Source organism: Betta splendens, chromosome 5, assembly GCF_900634795.4.
Source record: "Betta splendens chromosome 5, fBetSpl5.4, whole genome shotgun sequence".
Classification (NCBI taxonomy): domain Eukaryota; kingdom Metazoa; phylum Chordata; class Actinopteri; order Anabantiformes; family Osphronemidae; genus Betta; species Betta splendens.
In genome coordinates this window covers 5,042,970-5,062,841 of record NC_040885.2, presented here as the reverse complement: position 1 = coordinate 5,062,841, position 19,872 = coordinate 5,042,970, and the positions used below count along the sequence as shown (strand labels likewise).

Here is a 19,872-nt window from a genome sequence, read left to right as displayed (position 1 = left end):
GGTAATGTCAGCAATGAAGACACAACTGGGTCAGTGCATAAACCTAGAGTAGAGGTAAACATTTAGAAATAGAAAAGCTCATGTTTCCCACAAGAGAAGTCTGTTGAGGACAGTAGGATATGTTGATGATCTAAACCATCCAACCATCATCATCAAAAGCATCTGTGAAGTGTAGGAGACGTAATGTCTGGCTGTCACAGTGACGCTTCCTTTGTATCGATAATCTAACTGTTCACAGAGGCAGCAGGATGTAAAACGCGACCATCTGATTAGGACTGTGCCACATTCTGCAGATGATGCACAGCTGATGCAGCTCCAGACTGTTTTTAAGGTAGACAAATGGACAAGTCACTCATTGGAGCTGAATCCAGCTGAGTTTGTCTGGAGACAAAGCAGGGAGGACATGAAGACAGCTGCAGTAAAGGTCTGGCAGAGGATCATTGCCTACGAGCTCTAGACTTTAGCAACTGACCCCAAAAGATGATCCAGCACATTTAAGAGAAATGAGGTGGCCAAATGTATTCAAATAAAAATGAACTAAAATGAATTGTGCAGAGCTCAGCATTGTCTGTAGGCATAACGGGAGGCACAACTTTGTGTCACCAGAACTGATAACATCACTCAAGGAAGATAGGACGCAGGTTTATGTGTGAAGGCAACCAGTAGACCAAGATCTGTTCTTAAAGGCACCACCTGGACTGTAGGTGAAGTGAGATCAAGCTCAATTTAAGAGGCAGTCTGACATCTAATACAGCAGAGACACTACAGAAATGTTTCATCTGGCTTCATCCATGACAGTGTTTGTTGATGCGGGCAGTGGTTGCGCTACCTGTGAAGTTGGGATGTGTTCGGCATTTGAGCTGTTACATGTATGTGACTAACATTTTCATTGTGGGTCAAGCACTGAAAGAAATATATACTCTATATTTGGTGAAGTATATCTGTCTAAGGAATAATTGAGGGTGTGTGGGCTTCACACAGTCTGAGGTTTACATTCAAACTACATAAAAGTCCCTCAGAGGATTTATTTTCCCTTAATAAGGATTAAGACATTGTTCTCATTGTTTGCACTCAGTCTGACCTGTCTGCATCTGTGGAGTCCACATGTGGGTGGTACTGGGTTCCTCCTGGTCTCTGGGTAGAACGTTTCTGCTATCTCTGTTTCTTTTTCCACTACGTTCCTTTTTCTTCAAAATAGACTCTTTGTTTCCACCCTGAAAGGATCACTTCACTCCTCATAATACTGCTGTCCCCAGGGACCACTCAGGGAATGCAGGGACCTTGAGGCAATAGGCACTTTTTCTCTAATGTTTCTATTTTTCCCTCCGTCAGTGACGCACTGGAAATAATCCTGGCCACCAGAGCCCTGTGGTGGAAGGCGACTTTCTGCACCACTTGCAAAATGCAAACGCTGGAAATAGTCCCCTCCGTCCCTGGGCTTTACAGAGTGCTGGACCCAGAGGAAAGTCAGTGTGACTTCCCCTGAAACAACCATAAAGCAGATGTTTAAGAGTCCAGTGTTTGAATAAATCTGCGTATACTGTACCTAGCAGGAAGCAGTTGTCTGCTGCTGCCCCACAGAGGCTTCTCATAATAACAAACCATGTTCTGTGTTGCAGGGAATGGTTCTTGTGTAGATTTGTGAGGTGAATAACCTTAGAAGAAAAGAGCTGAAACATGTTACCTACACTCTGAATAGAAAGGCTTAGATCATTGTTTTTCTCTCTCCTGCTCCCTGTGGGAAGGTGTCAAAGCCCACAGTTCATTCAGATTCCCCACAGCAAACGCTTTGAAAGTCAAGAAAAGGATTGAAACAGGCGCACAGGCAACACAGGAGGACATGTTCCCCTTGTTCTTGCTTTTAATTTCTCAGCCTGGGCTCATTCATTCAGATTTGTTCGAGACCTTTTCGCCCAGTTCCCTGTGGAATGTGTCGCATTTAGGGGTGATCTTCAAACCTGGATGTCGGCCACATTTTTTTGCATGCACACGCAGGAACACGCTAATCCAGTCCAGCCCCATCAGCACGTCCAGCTAATCGTCTGTTGACTGCGGTGCATGATAAGGGAATGCGGCAGTTTGATAAAGATGATCAACAGCAGAGCGCGGATTCACTGTCACAGCATGAGCTGTGTCATAAATCAACAGCGCCCGTTTAGCAGCTGGGGGGCTGATAAAGATTTAAAGGTTCGCAACTGTGGCTTTTATTTCAGACAAACAAGTATAACAAGCAAGGCATCGCTGCCAAGACCCAAAATTTTATTTTGACTTAGGATTTAAAAAGCTGTCACTTCCAAAGCTTGTACAGCGGGCTGCCAAACAGCGCTGCAGGGCACACTCTGCCGTGTCCACACTGAAACACACCTCTGTTTATTTCATGGAATCCAATTTTTAAATGCAAATCCTACGGTTGAAATGAAACCAACAAGCAACCAAGTCACCATCCCATCCACTGTCACAGGTGGTGGACCTGCTCCATAGTCTTCACAAGCAAACTAAAGCTGCAGTGCCAACGTCTTGACACCAGGAAGCTAAGGTCATGTCATGATGACCCATCTCAGAGGTCCTGGATGTTCAGCTTGACCTGGGCTGAACCATGACTGGGACGTAGGAGCTGGAGCTGGATGGCCAGTTACGGACCGAGCTACAAGGAGCCAGCAGCCTCATTCTCCACTTCTTGTGCCAGTTCTCATAGTAATTATAGGTTTCTACTGTATCATATTGCAAGATGAACATGGTTCTGAAAGGTACCTTTTTGCATTAAGATTGAATGACTCAAGAATGCTAGTGAGGAGGTGTATGTAAGTGTGTCATTGGTAAACTACAGTACAGTACAGTGCTGTTAACAATTACCTCATGCAGGACAAGCACTAAGGACGATAGACAAACCAGAATCCCTCTCTGGGAAATTTACAGTTCCACTGGAGGTCATGAAAATGACCAGACGGACAGAAAAAATCAGACTGGCTCCTGACTAGACAGGACTGTACCTATTTGCACAGATGCCTTAAACAAACAGACGTATGAATAGAACCATGTAATGGCAGACACAAAACCCAAAGAACCAAATGAAGGAGATAAAGACAAGCAAAAGTATTAATTCACAAAACCTAACAGCAAACTCAGAACACAAAGGGTTGGACTTAAAGTCACTGCCATGGAGGAAAACAGAAGGTAGGAGCAACAAAATAAATGACAGGAACAAATAGTGCTGGGCAAAGGTTTGAAATAAAAGTCAATGCTGATTGAAGCAGACACAGACAGGAAGTGACACGCGACCAAGGAAGAAGACACCTGAAACAAAAGCCAACACACTCTGGCAGGTTGGAGGGTTGGGCCGTCACAAACGCAGCACAGAGGCTTCACGATTAGGTGGTAAACAGTGAAAAGAGAAAGGCCAAAAAACGGCTGCTCACTACAGACTCTGTGAGCTTTTCACTCCCTTAAAAAACCTTCAACATCACACAGAGCAGTTTGATCTGGAATCTATATAAAAGTGTGCTTCACGTCCATCAGCGAGCAATGACATCCTGCTGCAGCTTCACCTCGCAGCCACACACCCTGCGGTTTCACACACACTCACTGTTGTTCTTCCTCCACAGATGTGGATGAGTGTGCGAGCGGCGCCCACAGCTGTCGGCCCAGTGAGCGCTGTGTGAACACAGTGGGCTCATTTGTATGCGAGCTGCAGGTCACTTGTCCCGACGGCTACCAGCTGAGGAACAGCGTCTGCGAGGGTGAGTTCATTGGCCTCATGTCTTCCTTTAGGCTCATTTACCCAGAAGTCATCAAAGCAGACAGTGGAAAACCTAAGAATGTCTGCTTTACGGCGCAATCAAGGGTTTTAGTTTCTATGACATTAACAATAAGCCACACTGACTTCTACATATACGGGACTCTTTGGTAGACAACAGCACAGTTACTGTCATGATTGTCCACAGACGCGACTTATGCTTAAACTTAGGGAAGGATTGTTGTCATTTTCCAGTTCATGCTAAAATAAGCCAATGACCAGTGGGTGAATACAGAGCCTTTCACAATAAAACTCGTTGGGTTGATTGAGTTTAATTTAAAGCAGCAGGAGGTTTATGGGCACTGTGAAGCTAACGTTAGACTGTTACACATGGAACATTATTACAATAAGAATCCGCTGTGCATTTAAGGAGCGCAGACCTGCTACTAGTAACACCACAGGTACTGTAAGATGTGTGTTATGCAGCTTAAAGAACTTAACTCCTGACCTGCATTACTGTTTACTCCAAGATGCAGTAGTAACATATAGTAGCACTAGAACCTATGTCCAATACTGATGACGTTAATGGAGATGGGGTGAGTTTCAGTTTAGCTGTTTTCTTCTATTGACTTTATTGTATTTTCATGCATATTGCGCCTTGGCTGTTCTTTGTGCTGGTGTGTTGTTTCCAGTGTTTTACATAGAGGGTCCAGCAACCAAAAGCACATCATCGCTGTGAGCTGTGTAATGAAGGAAATGTCCTTGTCCCTGTAAAAAAGTTCCTTTGACAGTCGTGGCCCCTGTTTCACACTGATACTGATGCCAATATTATGGAAGAATACTGTCATTCAAAATCAAATCAAAAAGTTGCATAGACAGTTTTGAACCTTTTCCATTTGTAGATTCCTACAATTCTGTGGTCATGAGTCAGCCCGGTCAGCCAGGCTCCGTTCAGATTTATGTCCAGCAGATATGCTTTAGCAGATTCCCACTATGAGCTAATCACCCAGACAGCGTTGAAGCTTGGGTGGTATAGCACTTTGAAGATCTGTGTCTTGTGTCGTCGGCATTTGGCACCAGGGACGACGAATCAATTGATAATGAAGGTAATATTTAGTTGCCCAACGAGGGAGGAACTAATTAGCTGCATGAAAGAAAGGCGAGCTCTGTGCTGTGACGCTGCTCATATGTCCCTCTAATAATGACTGGTGGGGAAAAACTTAAACTAAGACCTTCTGTCCTGTATCACAAGACGAATGTCAGAGTGAAATCCTGAGGGAAACGAGCTTATGGCACAAAAGAAGAAATCTTCCGTTTACACTTCGTCCATCGTTCATCCGTGATTCAATAACTGTCATTTAGGAAGTTTGCTTCAACTTCTGTTAATTGCAGTCTAGAAATAAGAGACATTTCATGGAAGGGAGTCTTTTTTGCACTTGTACAATAACAGACTGGAAGCTTCTCGTGTGCTGCATGTTCATCCTCAGCTTGTACCACAGTGCCACCTGCTGTAGCGGCAGCAAACTGGAGTCAGACCTTTAGAGCTGAATGTAATTGTCAATATGAGTCATTAGATTCTTGTTCTTTCTTTTACAGACCTTGATGAATGTGTGCAACAGACCCATAATTGTGGCTCTCGCTCTGCATGCGAGAACACGCTGGGTTCATTTCTGTGTAAGCCCAAGAACAAGTGCATCATCGGCTTCTCACCCGACGCTCATGGAAACTGTGTTGGTAAGATGCTGTCAGCTGACTTAACACATCACCAGTGTCTACTGCAGGAGAGCATGGGCTCCCATTGGCCTCCAGTATTGCTCTCACGGTGTATATAAATAATGATGATATTACAAAAATGGAGCAAACCAAATTTAAGTATTTTCTACACACCTGCTGCTAAACAGCTGCACAGAGCAATCAGTCCTAATGGCTACCAAACATCACAAAGCCATCACTTTGGCTTATTTTCTCAAAGTGTTTTGAGAAGAGTGTTTTCAATTTACAAAGTGATTATTAGTTGTATCCATTAAGTTCAGTTTAGCTCGACTTCTAATTTTGTTACTGTTGATTATTCACGACCCACAGCACTATTCACTAAGAAGGCAAGATGACTGCCGATGAGTGGACACACAGCTCCGTGACTGTAAAAGGGGTGTGGAGCTGTCAGTCCGGGTTAAACCTCCTAACAATCACTGTCATTCTCTCTTTGTGCCTCTGCAGACATAAACGAGTGCAGCGGCCTGAATGGGCTGTGCAGCTCGGGATTCAACTGCATCAACACAGTGGGCTCCTACACGTGCCAGAAGAAGGTCATCATGTGCAGCCACGGGTTCCACGCCAGTGCCGACGGAGCCAAGTGTGTGGGTGAGGCCCCAACGGAAAGCAGCATGAAAAGCACCGAACAAATTCAATTAAATATGCCACACGGGGAATAACCAATCGCATTAGTATGTGAACAACAGAATAGAATAATGAAGTTGTCAAATGACGGAGCTTTGCTCTCAATTAACTGTCCACATTCCCTGTAAAGTGAAGATTGTTGCTGGCTGTCACGCTCAGCAGGTGAGGACCCAAACACACAGCACACACGGACTTAGGTTGGTGGAGGTTTAATACAGCTTGCGGTCAAACAGGCCGGGGTCGGGACACAGGTTAACTCAGATGGTGGCGACGGAACAATCTGGCAGGGAAACAGGGTGAGTCTGGATGTTAAATAACCACACTCATGCCCGATTAAAAACAAGAACTAAACGATGAACTAAATTCAGGAGTGACTACAAAATAAAACGGGAAATTGCATGAAAACAGCAACCGACCATACAAATTATGACACTTGCATGTTTTTTTTTTGCCTCTGAGTCAAACTTTTTTTGGCTTATATTTTACAAGGCTGATTTTTACCAGTTCTGTGAATGACTGTTGTTTTTTTCTGCATGAACAGGGGAAAATTGACTAAGAGGTTTTAAAATGAAAACTCTGAAGATTCTAGAACTATAGAACTAGTGTTTTATGACTCACTTTCTCGTATGCTTGTGATTTGAAGAGCTTATATACATTTTACACTTACATCTTCAAGAACTCAGCTAAAGGCACAATCATTCAATTTAGGATAAATAACTATATGAATAATAGTGAAGTCGATACTGTAAATCAAATTAAATTCTATTCTATCCTATTCTACTATGTCATTTTACTTTAACTTCCAATCAGTGAACTTGTTATAATGGACACATTCCCAGTAATAATACAGCACGCTAAGGCCAAGATGCTAAACTAAGAAGGTGTGTGCACCCACAGTGTCAGCCGGCTGTTTAACCTTTAGACCCAGTCAGGTGCAGGGCGGGCCGCTGCTAACATGCTTCATCTCTCTCTCTGCCCGTCTAGACATTGATGAGTGTCAGATGGGGACACACCGCTGTGCCGTGGGCCAGATCTGTCACAACCTTCCTGGCAGCTACCGCTGTGACTGTCAGACGGGCTACCAGTACGACGCCCTCCACAAAGCCTGCACCGGTAAGTAAGGCTGTGTCAGCCTCGTGAGACGATGACGGGCATATTGGAGGTTTAGTCGTTCTCACAGGTTTTGAAGCTGGAGGTGCCCTGGAGGCAAAAGTCTTCCTGCCCTACAGTTAAGCCTCAAAGCCAGAGTCTTGTCAGATCTCAGTAGATGCATTAAATATGTCTAATACACAGGAGGGCTGTGGGATACAGACATGTGCTCCAAATACGAAACTAAGCAGCTTGAATAAATAATAAAGCTCAGTATTAAAGAAGGAGCTCAGCTGTATTTTAATCAAATTCATGCTTTGCTGTTTGGTGAAAAAGTCTCTCTGTAAAGTCTTCTAGATCATATTAAATAAAGTTATATTTCTGTCTAGCTGTACATAAATAAATTTTAACCTGAGAAAAGACATCTGAAGGGGTGAATACTTAAAGTTGGATGCTGGGTCATGTGAAAGCAATGGCACTCTAGTTGTATGTTCCAGGTGTAGGTTCTGTGGTGTAGGCTCTGAGCTGCACAGTCTGTAGTGTACGCTCCAGGTGTAGGTTCTGTGGTGTAGGCTCCAGGTGTAGGTTCTGTGGTGTAGGCTCAGAGTTGTCCAGTCTGTGATGTACGCTCCAGGTGTAGGTTATGCGGTGTAGGCTCCAGGTGTAGGTTATGCGGTGTAGGCTCCAGGTGTTGGTTCTGTAGGGTACGCTCCAGGTGTAGGTTCTGTGGTGCAGGCTCCAGGTGTAGGTTCTGTGGTGCAGGCTTCAGGTGTAGGTTTTGTGGTGTAGGCTCTGAGCTGTATAGTCTGTGGCATACACTCCAGGTGTAGGTTCTGTGGTGTAGGATCTGAGCTGTACAGTCTGTGGTGTACGCTCCAGCTGTAAGTTCTGCGGTGTAGGCTCCAGGTGTGGGTTCTGCAGTAGAGGCTCTAGGTGTAGGTTCTGTGGTGTAGGCTCCAGGTGTAGGTTCTGTGGTGTAGGTTCCAGGTGTATTTTTTGCAGTGTAGGCTTCAGGTGTAGGTTCTGTGGTGCACGCTCCAGGTGTATGTTCTGTCGTGTACGCTCCAGGTGTAGGCTCTGTGGTGTAGGCTCTGAGCTGTACAGTCTGTTGTGTATGCTCCAGGTGTAGGGTTCTGTGGTGTAGGCTCTGAGCTGTAAAGTTTGTGGTGTATGTTCCAGGTGTTGGTTCTGTGGTGTATGCTCCAGGTGTAGGTTTTGGTTCTGGGGTGTACGCTCCAGGTGTAGGTTCTGTGATGTAGGCTCCAGGTGTAGGTTATGTGGTGTACGCTCCAGGTGTAGGTTCTGTGATGCAGGCTCCAGGTGTAGGTTCTGTGGTGTAGGCTTCAGGTGTAGGTTTTGTGGTGTAGGCTCTGAGCTGTATAGTCTGTGGCATACACTCCAGGTGTAGGTTCTGTGGTGTAGGCTCTGAGCTGTACAGTCTGTGGTGTACGATCCAGCTGTAAGTTCTGCGGTGTAGGCTCCAGGTGTAGGTTTTGCGGTGTAGGCTCCAGGTGTGGGTTCTGCAGTAAAGTCTCTAGGTGTAGGTTCTGTGGTGTAGGCTCTAGGTGTAGGTTCTGCGGTGTACGCTCCAGGTGTAGGTTCTGCGGTGTACGCTTCAGGTGTAGGTTCTGTGGTGTACGCTCCAGGTACAGGTTCTGCGGTGTACGCACCAGGTGTAGGTTCTGCGGTGATCATTACTAATCCAAAGCAAAGACAGTAGGAAACAGATAATATGTCTGTAGCATCAGATACATGATGAGGCAGAGTTTCAAGGGTCCCACAACGCCTTCATCACTGCTAGAGGAGGATGAGAATGAAGTTTACCATGGTCTGGAGGAGAGAGAGAACCCGAACAAACAAAGTGTGTGTAGCTGTTCACACAGTGTAAGTGAGAAGGTGAAAAAGTCACTTTACAGGCGCTTGATGTTTGTGTGAGGCTCTGTCGCTCTGAGGTGCATGTCTGTTGTCTAACAGCGCCAACTCCTGCTCTGACAGATGTCAATGAGTGCTGGCGCTACACTGGCAGGCTCTGTTCCCAGACCTGTGAAAACACCCCAGGCTCGTACCACTGCTCGTGCACGGCTGGCTTCTCTCTGGCAATTGACGGCAAGAACTGCGAAGGTAAGCTGCACTTCACTTTTGTCAGAATTATCTCACTTTGCTTGAAAAACTTAGGACTCTGGGGAAACTGTTTGTATCAAATGGAGACTGTTCACAAACTTGTGTGTGTGTGACTTTTGTATTTGTGTGAGTTTATATAGATAAGAAGCAGTTTATACAAGCCCCATGAAAGTCTTTTGTTATCAGAGATTTTTTGCTTGAATTTCATTTAATCTCCATGTCTGGAATGTGACAGTGCATAATGAGAGAAGCTGACCATGAGGGCGATGCACATCACACCCAGCGTGTCACTGCTTCATCAGATTGAACACAAACACAAACCAATCACAAAGATATGTCAACGTTTGTTACAAAGTCTTATCTGGGCCACAGTTTTAGGTTTTGATGATTCATCAGTTCCACATAGTTGACGCTTGAGTATCTCAGAGAACTACTTAATAGGACAAAGAACTAAAAACTACACTAAGTTCTTTATTAAACTCATCCCAAAGCCGTTAGGTTTTCTTTCTGCTGCTGATGTTTTTTTGGACATGACAAGCCGCCATATGCTCCATTGTTAGATAAAACGTTTAAGTTCGATTGCAGTGCTCCTTTATATCAAATCAATGCCAGATCTTTTTCTTTATTTGCTCAGATGTAAATGAATGTGACAGAAATCCCTGCAGCCAAGAGTGCGCTAACATCTACGGATCATATCAATGCTACTGTCGCCAAGGTTACCACCTGAAGGAAGATGGACACACCTGTGAAGGTATTTCTAACAAGACACGAATCAGTAAAAACAGCATCGCCCACCACAAAGGTGATACCTGCCCATGGCACGTGTGCATGTGTGGGGATGTTCGTATGTGCCACCAGTTATCAACCGAGACCCCTTCCTTCCTCCAAAGATCTATAACCCACGAGCAGCCAGTCCGTTTCTGTAGGAGGCATCAGGAAAAAAGGGAAATTTCAGCAGCAGCAGTGTCCATGATGCCACCCACCACCCTCCTGGTCAGAGAGCTAGACTTACAAACCTCAATGACCTAAACCTAACCAGCAAACCTGGAAAACTGTTTGGCAGTGTCTGCCAGGGAACTAGGTTGGTTGTACTGAGACCAAAATGAACATCCCTGTTGTAGCAGAAGCAGCATGTACAGTACAACACAGGTACATCCAATAAATGGGCTCAAATGAAGCAAAGCACAGGAGGATTCATTACTAACTGTTATTCTATAGTTCCTGGACAGAGAAAGACCAGCAAGGCTATTTAAAGGTGTGGGTCTGAATGTTTGAATCCTGAATGAAAGAGGTCCAACAGACTCAGTACCACAACAGAGTCAGAACGATAGGGTTCTGGAACTGAATATTCTATCAGTGTTAGAAAAAGAATTTCATACAGTAGCAAAAGGAAATAGAGTGTGTTCAGCTGTTCTCTGTGCAATGAGTCGGGATCACAAGAGGCCTCCAAAATGCACAGGGTCCGTGCAGCCCACGGATCATACTGATACAGACTGAACCTTTGTCCCACAGCCTTGAGGCAGCTGACTTTCACCGCCCTGTGTTGTGTTTAAACAGATATTGATGAGTGCTCCCAAAGCATCGGGAACCTCTGTGCCTTCCAGTGTGTCAACACAGCAGGCAGCTACCGGTGTGCCTGTCCCCCTCAGGGCTACATCATGTCTGCCAACGGCCACGCCTGCAGAGGTGGGTCACACACCACACACCACACACCACACACCACACACTGACCCAATGCATGCAGAGGTGGGTCACACACCACACACTGACCCAACGCATGCAGAGGTGGGTCACACACCACACACTGACCCAATGCATGCAGAGGTGGGTCACACACCACACACTGACCCAACGCATGCAGAGGTGGGTCACACACCACACACTGACTCAACGCATGCAGAGGTGGGTCACACACCACACACCACACAATGACCCAATGCATGCAGAGGTGGGTCACACACCACACACTGACCCAACGCATGCAGAGGTGTGTGCGTGTGTGTGTGTGTGTGCGCATGTGTGTGTGTGTTGGTGTGTGTGTGTGTGTGTGTGTGTGTGTGTGTGTGTGTGTGTGTGTGTGTGTGTGTGTGTGTGTGTGTGTGTGTGTGTGTGTGTTTGAGTGTGCGTGCGTGCGTGTGTGTGATATAACACAGCAGTTCTTCTTCATTTCACCTGTTTCTTTCTAGATGTTGACGAGTGCACCACCAACACCCACAACTGTTCCGTTGGACAGACCTGCTACAACCTGCAGGGAGGCTTCAGGTGTCTCTCCTTCAACTGTCCTCCCAATTACAAGAAAGTGTCAGACACGTGAGTGCCGTTTATCTCTTTTAAACTAGCGTTTCTTCTCTGCCGTGTCAGACCTCATCACTCCAAGTCTTTGCCGATCGGAGCCGTAGCTGCTGTGTGCTGCTCTAATGAGGAGCGTTGTGCAGCCTGTCCGCACGGTGAAGCTGTGAGCGCAGAGCCAGTGGCAGCTGCACAGCTGGCTGCCAGCTGACTCCCCTCCAGAGCCTGAAGTGGTGAAGTCAGAGGGTTGTGATGAGCCGGTGCTTCGCGGGGCCGTCTCTGCTCTCTCCTCGCTCTGCGCTCCACTGGACACAAACAGCTTGCACCCACTGTGCAGGCGTCTTATCAGTGTTATGAAGAGACTCAGAGGACTGACCTCGTGTGACGTGACCTGGCTCAGAGAGTTTGGCTCCTATGGTAAAATGCCTCCTGGTCTGCTCCAGTGCCACCCACTGATTCACTGGAACAGCTTCCAAGACAGTTTGGCGCTTTGGCACAAGTCAGTAAATCCTGTGTGATGGATGAGCAACAAATACTGGCCAGAAAATTACTGCAACAGGCCACTAGAGGGCGCCTGCTCGCTGCCCTGCACCCAACACCGGCCCAGTGAGCGTTGGCTGTAGGAGACTGAAAGTGATAAATATAAGTTCACATTCAGCTGCAGTCTGTCTTCTGCCATTTCCTCTCGCTTGATTTAGTTTCACCAGCAGCTGTAAACGTTCAGAATAAGGGTTCCTGGTCCTGGGCTTCTTGGCTTTACCTGAGGAGAGACACATGATTATTGTTTTGACACATGTGTTTAAGGTATTTATGGGACACCTTGGTGAATCTCACCTGATAGGCTGCAGCTCAGATTCACCTGGACCCTGAGGTTCCAGATGCCTCTGTTGCCTGACCTGATTTCTCTGCTGTCCTTTTTCAGACGCTGTGAGCGGATCAGCTGTCCCATGCACTCTTTAGACTGTCAGAACTCCCCCGTGCGCATCACTTACTACCAGCTCAGCTTCAAAACCAACATCATCACTCCGGCCCAGATCTTCCGTATCGGACCCTCGCCCGCCTACTCTGGCGATCACATAGTCATGAGCATCACCAAGGGCAATGAGGAGAGTTACTTCAGCACGCGCAAGCTGAACAGCTTCACGGGCGCCGTCTACCTGCAGAGGCCGCTGCGCCAGCCCAGAGACTTCCTCATAGACGTGGAGATGAAGCTGCTGAGGCAGGGGACCTTCACCTCCTTCATCGCCCGGATCTATGTCTTTATCACATCCAGCACTATCTAACAAACACATAAAGCAAGACTCAACATTTCATCTGGTGCTACTTTCTTATATTCAAGCAGTGTTATAAAATGTGGCCAGACCCAGGTTTCCTGCTGATGTCTACTGTGTTTCCATAGAAACCTTGTGGTATTTCTCTGCTTGGCTAATGTTGCTAAAGTAATTTCTACCATTGTTGTTAACGATGCCTATGCGCTGTACCAAAATATTAATGTAACCTTTCTAGTGATTATTTCGTTGTTATATTCTTTTCTTATTACTGGACATATCCTTGTTTACTGTATTGTAACTATCTCAGGGTAAAAATCATGCCGGCTTGTACCTTCACATTCATCATTAGCCTACAGAAATGCAGCCTGTAGAGCTTCAGCTGTCAAATGATATTTATATCTGTAAACCAATCGACAGGTGATGATCAAACTGTTGTCACGCTCAATTAAAGGACAGCTTCCATCTCTGCAGTGGTGTGGTCTTTCTGGGTGAGGAATGGGTCAACGTCGCCCTCTGCTGGTGGCCGAGGCCCAAGCGCTTCACTTACTCTACCTGAGAGGTAGTGAGAGGTGACTGCTGACTGTGATCAGGTGTGTTGAGCTGGAAACAACTGGGGCAGTGACTGCATCATACTCGTGCTAATGCATTTCCTCTGACTGTTGCAGAGGCTTTTGAAGTTTGATGCTGAAGCGAAGTCTGCGCTCCACTTATCTCCACGGTTTCATCAGCGATTCCACTGCTCTAACTGCGTTACACCCTCCGGTGTTCCCACCCGGAAAGTGTGTGTGCTGTGCCGCCTCGGCCTATTAATACATCCCAACAGATAGCGTTTCAAATGGAAAGTAGGCAGGGTGACACGCTCCCAGCTCACCAGATGAATAAACAACACAGGGCGACTCAGGGTCAACGTCACTGTCAGCGCTGTTTATTTACATAAATGCATCATACTGTGATATTTACAGTATAGAGACCTGTCAGTCACCTGAAAGTCAAAGATATTGACTGTGACTTCTCTAGTTAAGAACGAGCTTTTCATACATTGACAGATACTCTGACGACAGGTCACTGAATGTTGTCATTGCATCAGGACAAACCAATATGAAATGTCTTAAATGTGCAGCATGTCTTCCTGAGCCTCATAGAAGCAGCGCTTCCTGGCACTGAGTATTGTTTTAAAAGATCATGTCACTGAGTGTTTTCATGATCCAACGTAGACATTCACATTTTGTTCAGTGAGTTCTCATCTCATCTCATCTCATCTCATCTCATCTCTCTCATCTGTAGGAAGGTTTTCACTTCTCCACTTCTGGAGAAAATGTCTTCATTAAACCACAGCCATGAAATTAGAACTACAGTATCTTTAGTGCATCTGTGTTTATGTGACTGGATGATGCACAGTAAGTTGAGGAAACTGTGACACGGGTCTGCACTGGGCGGCCTTTTTCCTCTCTGCTGAAGCCTAAACACATCCGGCTATTGAGGGGGCATCCCACACATGTAGGGGTGTGGGCTCTGATTATCTGCGTGAGCTCCAAAGGCTTATCAACAGGATTACGCGTGTGTGATGTCACTGAAACATGAGAACAAGCAGATCTCAGCAACGTTCATCTGCTGAATGCCGTGTTTCACCACAACTGTTTCTTCTCTCTAAGATCTTAAGCTCATCTAGTGATGAAAGCAACAACGTAGTACTGTATGTTACCTAAAGCACTTGTTAGACGTGTGTCATCTGCTGCATGTTTTTCACTTCACCTTTAACCCTGGAGCGCTGATTTTCACCCGAGCAAAGGTATTTTACATAAAGTCATGGTTTCCTGGGTAGCGCCACCAAAACCTGCTCAAGAATCACTGATAAAAACATTATCAGTGATTCTTGAGCAGGTTTTTACAATCCTATCCGTCTTATGTTTTTATTTTCCATTTGTTACACATACCACAGTTGAAAATAAACGAAAACCACTCTAATTTAGCATGTGTTGCCTTACTTTGATCTATTTTTTATTTATTAAGTACTAAAAATTACCCGGAAATAGTGATGGTGTAACTTTTTTTGTTACAGTAGGTGTAAATGTTGTGCAGTTAATATACTATTACTACTACTATAGTTTGCCTGTACATTAAACTGTGTTAATGGAGCAGAGATTGTGTGCTTGTACGTCTGCCACCGCTGTTCAGATGAAGACCTGTGCTCTTTCAATCAGCCAGGTTTTGACCACCAAGTCAATATATATATACAAATAAAGAGCACAACAGGAGAATCATAGAGAAATAAGGATGACAAAGTTCACAATGAAAGCCTTAGGAGCGAATGGCTGAGGAGGTCAATACTGTAGCAGAAACCAAGCAGGGTCAAATCGAGGGAGAACTGAACATTTCTCCTAATATGTTAAAAACTCCTTGATAAAATATTGCTGCAGAAGAAAACCTAAAACCAACTGAACCTGACATTTGTCGTGCTGCTCTAATCTGCAGCCGTAGAAGCTTGTTTGCTGTGTTGTCACCAAAGGTTCTAAAATCCAAACGTTCCTTCATGTTCCATCAAACATTTGAGTCATCAATGCAGAACAATAGATCATTTTAAAGCTCTGTCTGTATTAGATGGTCTATAAATCTCATATCACTGCCGTGATCAGTGAAAGCCTCATAAAAGCACACATGCGCTTGGACAGTGTGTTCCACACAGTGGTCAGTGACCGTGACCCTGAGGATTCTTTGATCTTAAAAGGGGATGTTAAGAAAACGGAGCCTGGCTCACAACACAAGCAGTGACCAGCACTGAACAACGCACACACACGCACACGCACACACACACACACACGCACACGCACACGCACACACACACACACACACACACACACACACACACACACACACACACACACACACACACACACACACACACACACACACACACACTCACACACACACACACACACACAAGCGCACACACACGCACACACACACACACACACACACACACACACATGCGCATGAAGGTAAACACATCAGTTTATGTTGTGTCTATGGTATTTTCAGGTCCACTGGTAAAATTTGGTTTCATGAATGAGGGATTTTACTTAAAACACCTAAATTTATATATCACTGAATAAAAGATATTTTAAATAAATGGATCAACATGAATGCAAACTAAACAAAATAAATAAATAATTAGATTACATGTGTAATCACAGCAGTAAGACAGTTATAAAGCTTAACTTTTTTTTAATATGCATTTAATTTATTATTCATAACTTTGTATTTCAATACAAGTAATTCAAGTATAAACACACTGAACGGCTGAGGAACAAACTAAATGACATGGTCCTTGCGTAGGTTGTTGGACCTCCTTGTCGTTTTGTTGCAGCTGTGGATGTGAGCTGACAACAGAGGGCAGCAGACTGCTCCCGTCCTTATGTAGATGCAGTATAGACATGAAGCTGTGACCAGAGGAAGCAGAGACATTCCCTGCCACTCTAAGCAGTGACTGCCTAAGGCCCCGACAGTAAAGCAAATGGAAAAGTCACTTCATCATTTGTTAACTTGCTTCTTTCCGGCCCTGGGGCGGAAGCTTGACATGCAGCTCATCATTATGAATGAACAAGATTGTTCAAAAAAACTCTCTATTATAAAGTGCAAAAGCAAACAGATGGGCAGTCTCAGCGTAGTACATCATAAGACCTTAAGGCGCCGTGTGTAAGATCCAGGAAAATGTAGTGCTGACTATCACAGTGTCTCCTCTACACTTGTTGAGCCGATCACACCCTGTCGTGCAGGGGACACGACCTGTAAACTGGTGAACGCAGCTCCGTTTGGCTAAATGAGAAAAATGGCCCAATGTGGAATATGCTGGTCCCCACATTCACGGATTCCAGGCGCTGCTGGATGTTACTGTAAGTCAGCTTTACATTATGGCTCAATAAAACACACAGCACATCATATTAGCGCTGCACCACACCACAGCACCAGTGATGTAGTGATGTAACGTGAGCCACCTGCCCTGTGCCCATACAGGTCAGTGCGTTGCATCAAACGGCTTCTGTGGCTCAGAAGAAAGACGAATCCCGTTTTTCAAGTGAGGTAATGAGGTTGGGAGTCGTTGCGTTTGAAGTTGTCCAGCAGCGTGTTTTGTTGAGGACGGGTGGGTTCACGTCTGGGTGCCGCAGGTCACCTCCTCAGAGGGTCGCTCTGACAGCACGGGGCTTTGTACTCAACAAGTGATGCTCACACAGGTACGTGGAGCTGCTTTGATCCTCGGGTCAGCTCAAGCAGCCAAAGGTCACCGCAGAGCTGTGATTATCGGGCTCAAAGCGCAAGATGAAGACAGAGACGCTGCCTCTCCTTCAATTACCTTATCAAGGTTTCATCGTTTTTGCTTCTAGTGAAATGGGATCACGCGTCGTGCCTCATGCCTAGGATACAAATCCCTGCAGAGCAGGAGAGGCCTCACCTGGACTGTTCTCTTGTTCTATTCAAATAATTCCATCTCTCAGATGTTTTAAGGCACTGGAAGCGCTGAAACTATTTCAGTAAATTCTCAATTAAGACATATTCTGTATCATCTGTCTTTGTCTCTTGAGGGAACCAACACTGAGGTAAAACAGGCTTTACATCAGCAGCTGAAGTAGCATTAGGATGCTTTGAGTGAAACGGGCCTAATCGTTCCATGTTTTATCCAACAACAGCACAAACAGTGACAGTTTCAGAAAAAACGGTTTCCCACCTTGACCTTCAGATCTCGTGACATTTTCTGTAGGTAACAAGACGCTACAGGCAGCGTATTAATTACTCACTGCATGTGGTGAAGAGTGCAGTTGGGCTATTATCAGCTTTGTTTTAGCCCCTGGGGCGCTGTGGTAATTCCCTCTGCTCGTCTTCCAAAAGCTCTCCAGAGTTTACGGAACACAAATAATGAGTATTCCATGATACCTGCCATATGGAATTTATTAGTCACTATACTGTTATTAGTCACGTCCATTTCCTATCCAAATCCTATCATTTCTTCCAAACTATTGCTACAATTGTTGACAAACTAACAAACCAGGTGCTTAACAAACTCAGAGAGCACAGGTTGCTAAGCAACCAGGTAGATGTCACTTTTGGTTTGCACAAACCCAATGAGAACAAACAGTTCAATTCATGAAAACAAATAACAAAGTGACAAGTTACCACTCTAACTAACAAGGAAACCACAAAGATCCATCCAGGTCAGAAAAAGAGAATAAAACGAGTCAACCAAGAGTGTGATGATGTCAGTTAGCTCCTGATTGACTGAACACGCCTGAGCTAATCAATCAGTTTCAGCTGCGGCAGGGAGAGATGGGAAACCAGCAGGACAGTAGCTCTTCAGGACCAGGAAAGGACACCCCTGATTTAAAGCTCATGTTAACACACAGGTGCATGTTAGAAAAAGCACATCCTCCATTTCTTCATTTCCTAGTCCATCCAGAAGAGCTCACACAGACCCAAACACCCGGGACCAACTGATTGTCCACTCATTCGCTTCTGAGATCTGACACAAACAACTTGGCACAGCTGCGGTGCCCAGATGTTGGCACTGTGTCTGTGGACACCGCTTCAGCTCAACGCTAAACCCTGGGTTTGAATCCCTCCAGAGGCACAGGAAGGAAGTGTTCTGTCAGTCTGGGGTCCACCTGCTGCTCCTCCAACAGCAAGGTTTAGGACACAGAGCGTTAACTACTAGTTACCAGGATGTGCAACACGAGCGCTTTGTTTCCATAGAAATGTTCCTTGATGAAAGCTACTGTGGCAAAATCAGTGAAAGCTTTATGAACCTGATTTTTCCTCCTAATTTTGCGGTAGAATAGATCCTGTGACCTGTTTCACCTGTGTAGCAGGCGTGTATGTAAAAATGACACCTTTGAGGGTTCAGTGAGTTAGAAATGATGATGAGTATCATATAAAACGCTGTTGGGAGGAGCTGAGCTGTCTGGTCTGTCCCACTCAGTGGCTTCTTATGCTGCATGCTTACTGTAAGTGCTTGTGAAACACACAACAGGTGAGGCCTTGCTCGGTTTGCTGTGTGACATAACGGTAGGGGTCCCGTCATGAAAGCAGCGGTGCTGTGATGGGGGATCAGCCTCTCCAGCGTCGGGGCATTCCCAGCATTCATAGTTGCGTTGATGCAGAGCACGGTGGATGCGGCCGATCGCTATCTGAGGCTACAGAGCAGATGAAAGGCTGATGTGCTGTGTGAGCCTCCGCTCCGCTGCGTGTTACTGCACATGGGACTTGGCGCTACCTGCTGTTCTAGGGCCAAGCTCTGGCTCTGGAGTATGTCTGCACATATACTGATTTGCCTTTGAGGTTTATCAGCCACAGAATCTGATCAGCAGATCTGCTGAACTGGGTTCAGGATGGAAGTGAGTGAGACTGGAAGAGGTTTGTATCTAGATCTAAGGCTAAAACCCATTCACTGTTAAATACTCTGCTTATCTGCGGTGTGATTGAAAACACACTGCAGTATCGCGTCTTCAGTCACATCATGTTTTCATCATCATCTGTCATCTGGATTCATTCTTTTAACTGTTAATGCATTGTAGAATGTCACTTTTTTAACACGACAACTGCTGCTGCTGCTGATGATGATGATGGTGATGAGGATGAGGATGAGGATGAGGATGATGATGATGATGATGATGATGATGATGATGATGATGATGATGATGATGATGATGATGATGATGATGATCACGCTATTTAAAACTGTGATCTTATTAGTTTGTGAGTCCCAGACAGACTGACTGTTTCATGATGATCTCAAGGTAAACAAAGCACCATGTTCGTGTTGCAATAGACTCCGTGAGGAATGCAGTGACTGTTTTGACACCGTGTGGGACGCCCTCCCTCAGGTCTTCCCTCGTAGAGCGCTGCCATGCGCTCTCTGCTGCCTCAGCACTCTGAGCTTAACTGTAAGTTCAGATGATGAACATTGGATTCAGGTCAGACGATGGA

At 45.5% G+C, this 19,872-nt stretch overlaps 1 protein-coding gene across 4 annotated transcripts in view; it reads left to right on the top strand.

Moving 5' to 3' along the window:
• Nucleotides 1-13,366, top strand: part of fbln2 (fibulin 2) — a 39,884-nt gene extending 26,518 nt beyond the window's left edge. For all 4 annotated transcript variants that reach the window (XM_055509098.1, XM_055509097.1, XM_055509095.1 and 1 more), the window contains exons 9-17: nucleotides 3,603-3,737; nucleotides 5,330-5,467; nucleotides 5,951-6,094; nucleotides 7,115-7,243; nucleotides 9,215-9,340; nucleotides 9,975-10,091; nucleotides 10,898-11,026; nucleotides 11,527-11,650; nucleotides 12,552-13,366. In XM_055509098.1, coding sequence (XP_055365073.1) covers nucleotides 3,603-3,737; nucleotides 5,330-5,467; nucleotides 5,951-6,094; nucleotides 7,115-7,243; nucleotides 9,215-9,340; nucleotides 9,975-10,091; nucleotides 10,898-11,026; nucleotides 11,527-11,650; nucleotides 12,552-12,912 — 1,403 coding nt within the window. In that variant the 3' untranslated portion in view covers nucleotides 12,913-13,366. The remainder of the gene's footprint in view (nucleotides 1-3,602; nucleotides 3,738-5,329; nucleotides 5,468-5,950; nucleotides 6,095-7,114; nucleotides 7,244-9,214; nucleotides 9,341-9,974; nucleotides 10,092-10,897; nucleotides 11,027-11,526; nucleotides 11,651-12,551) is intronic.
• Nucleotides 13,367-19,872: the final 6,506 nt, after the last annotated feature.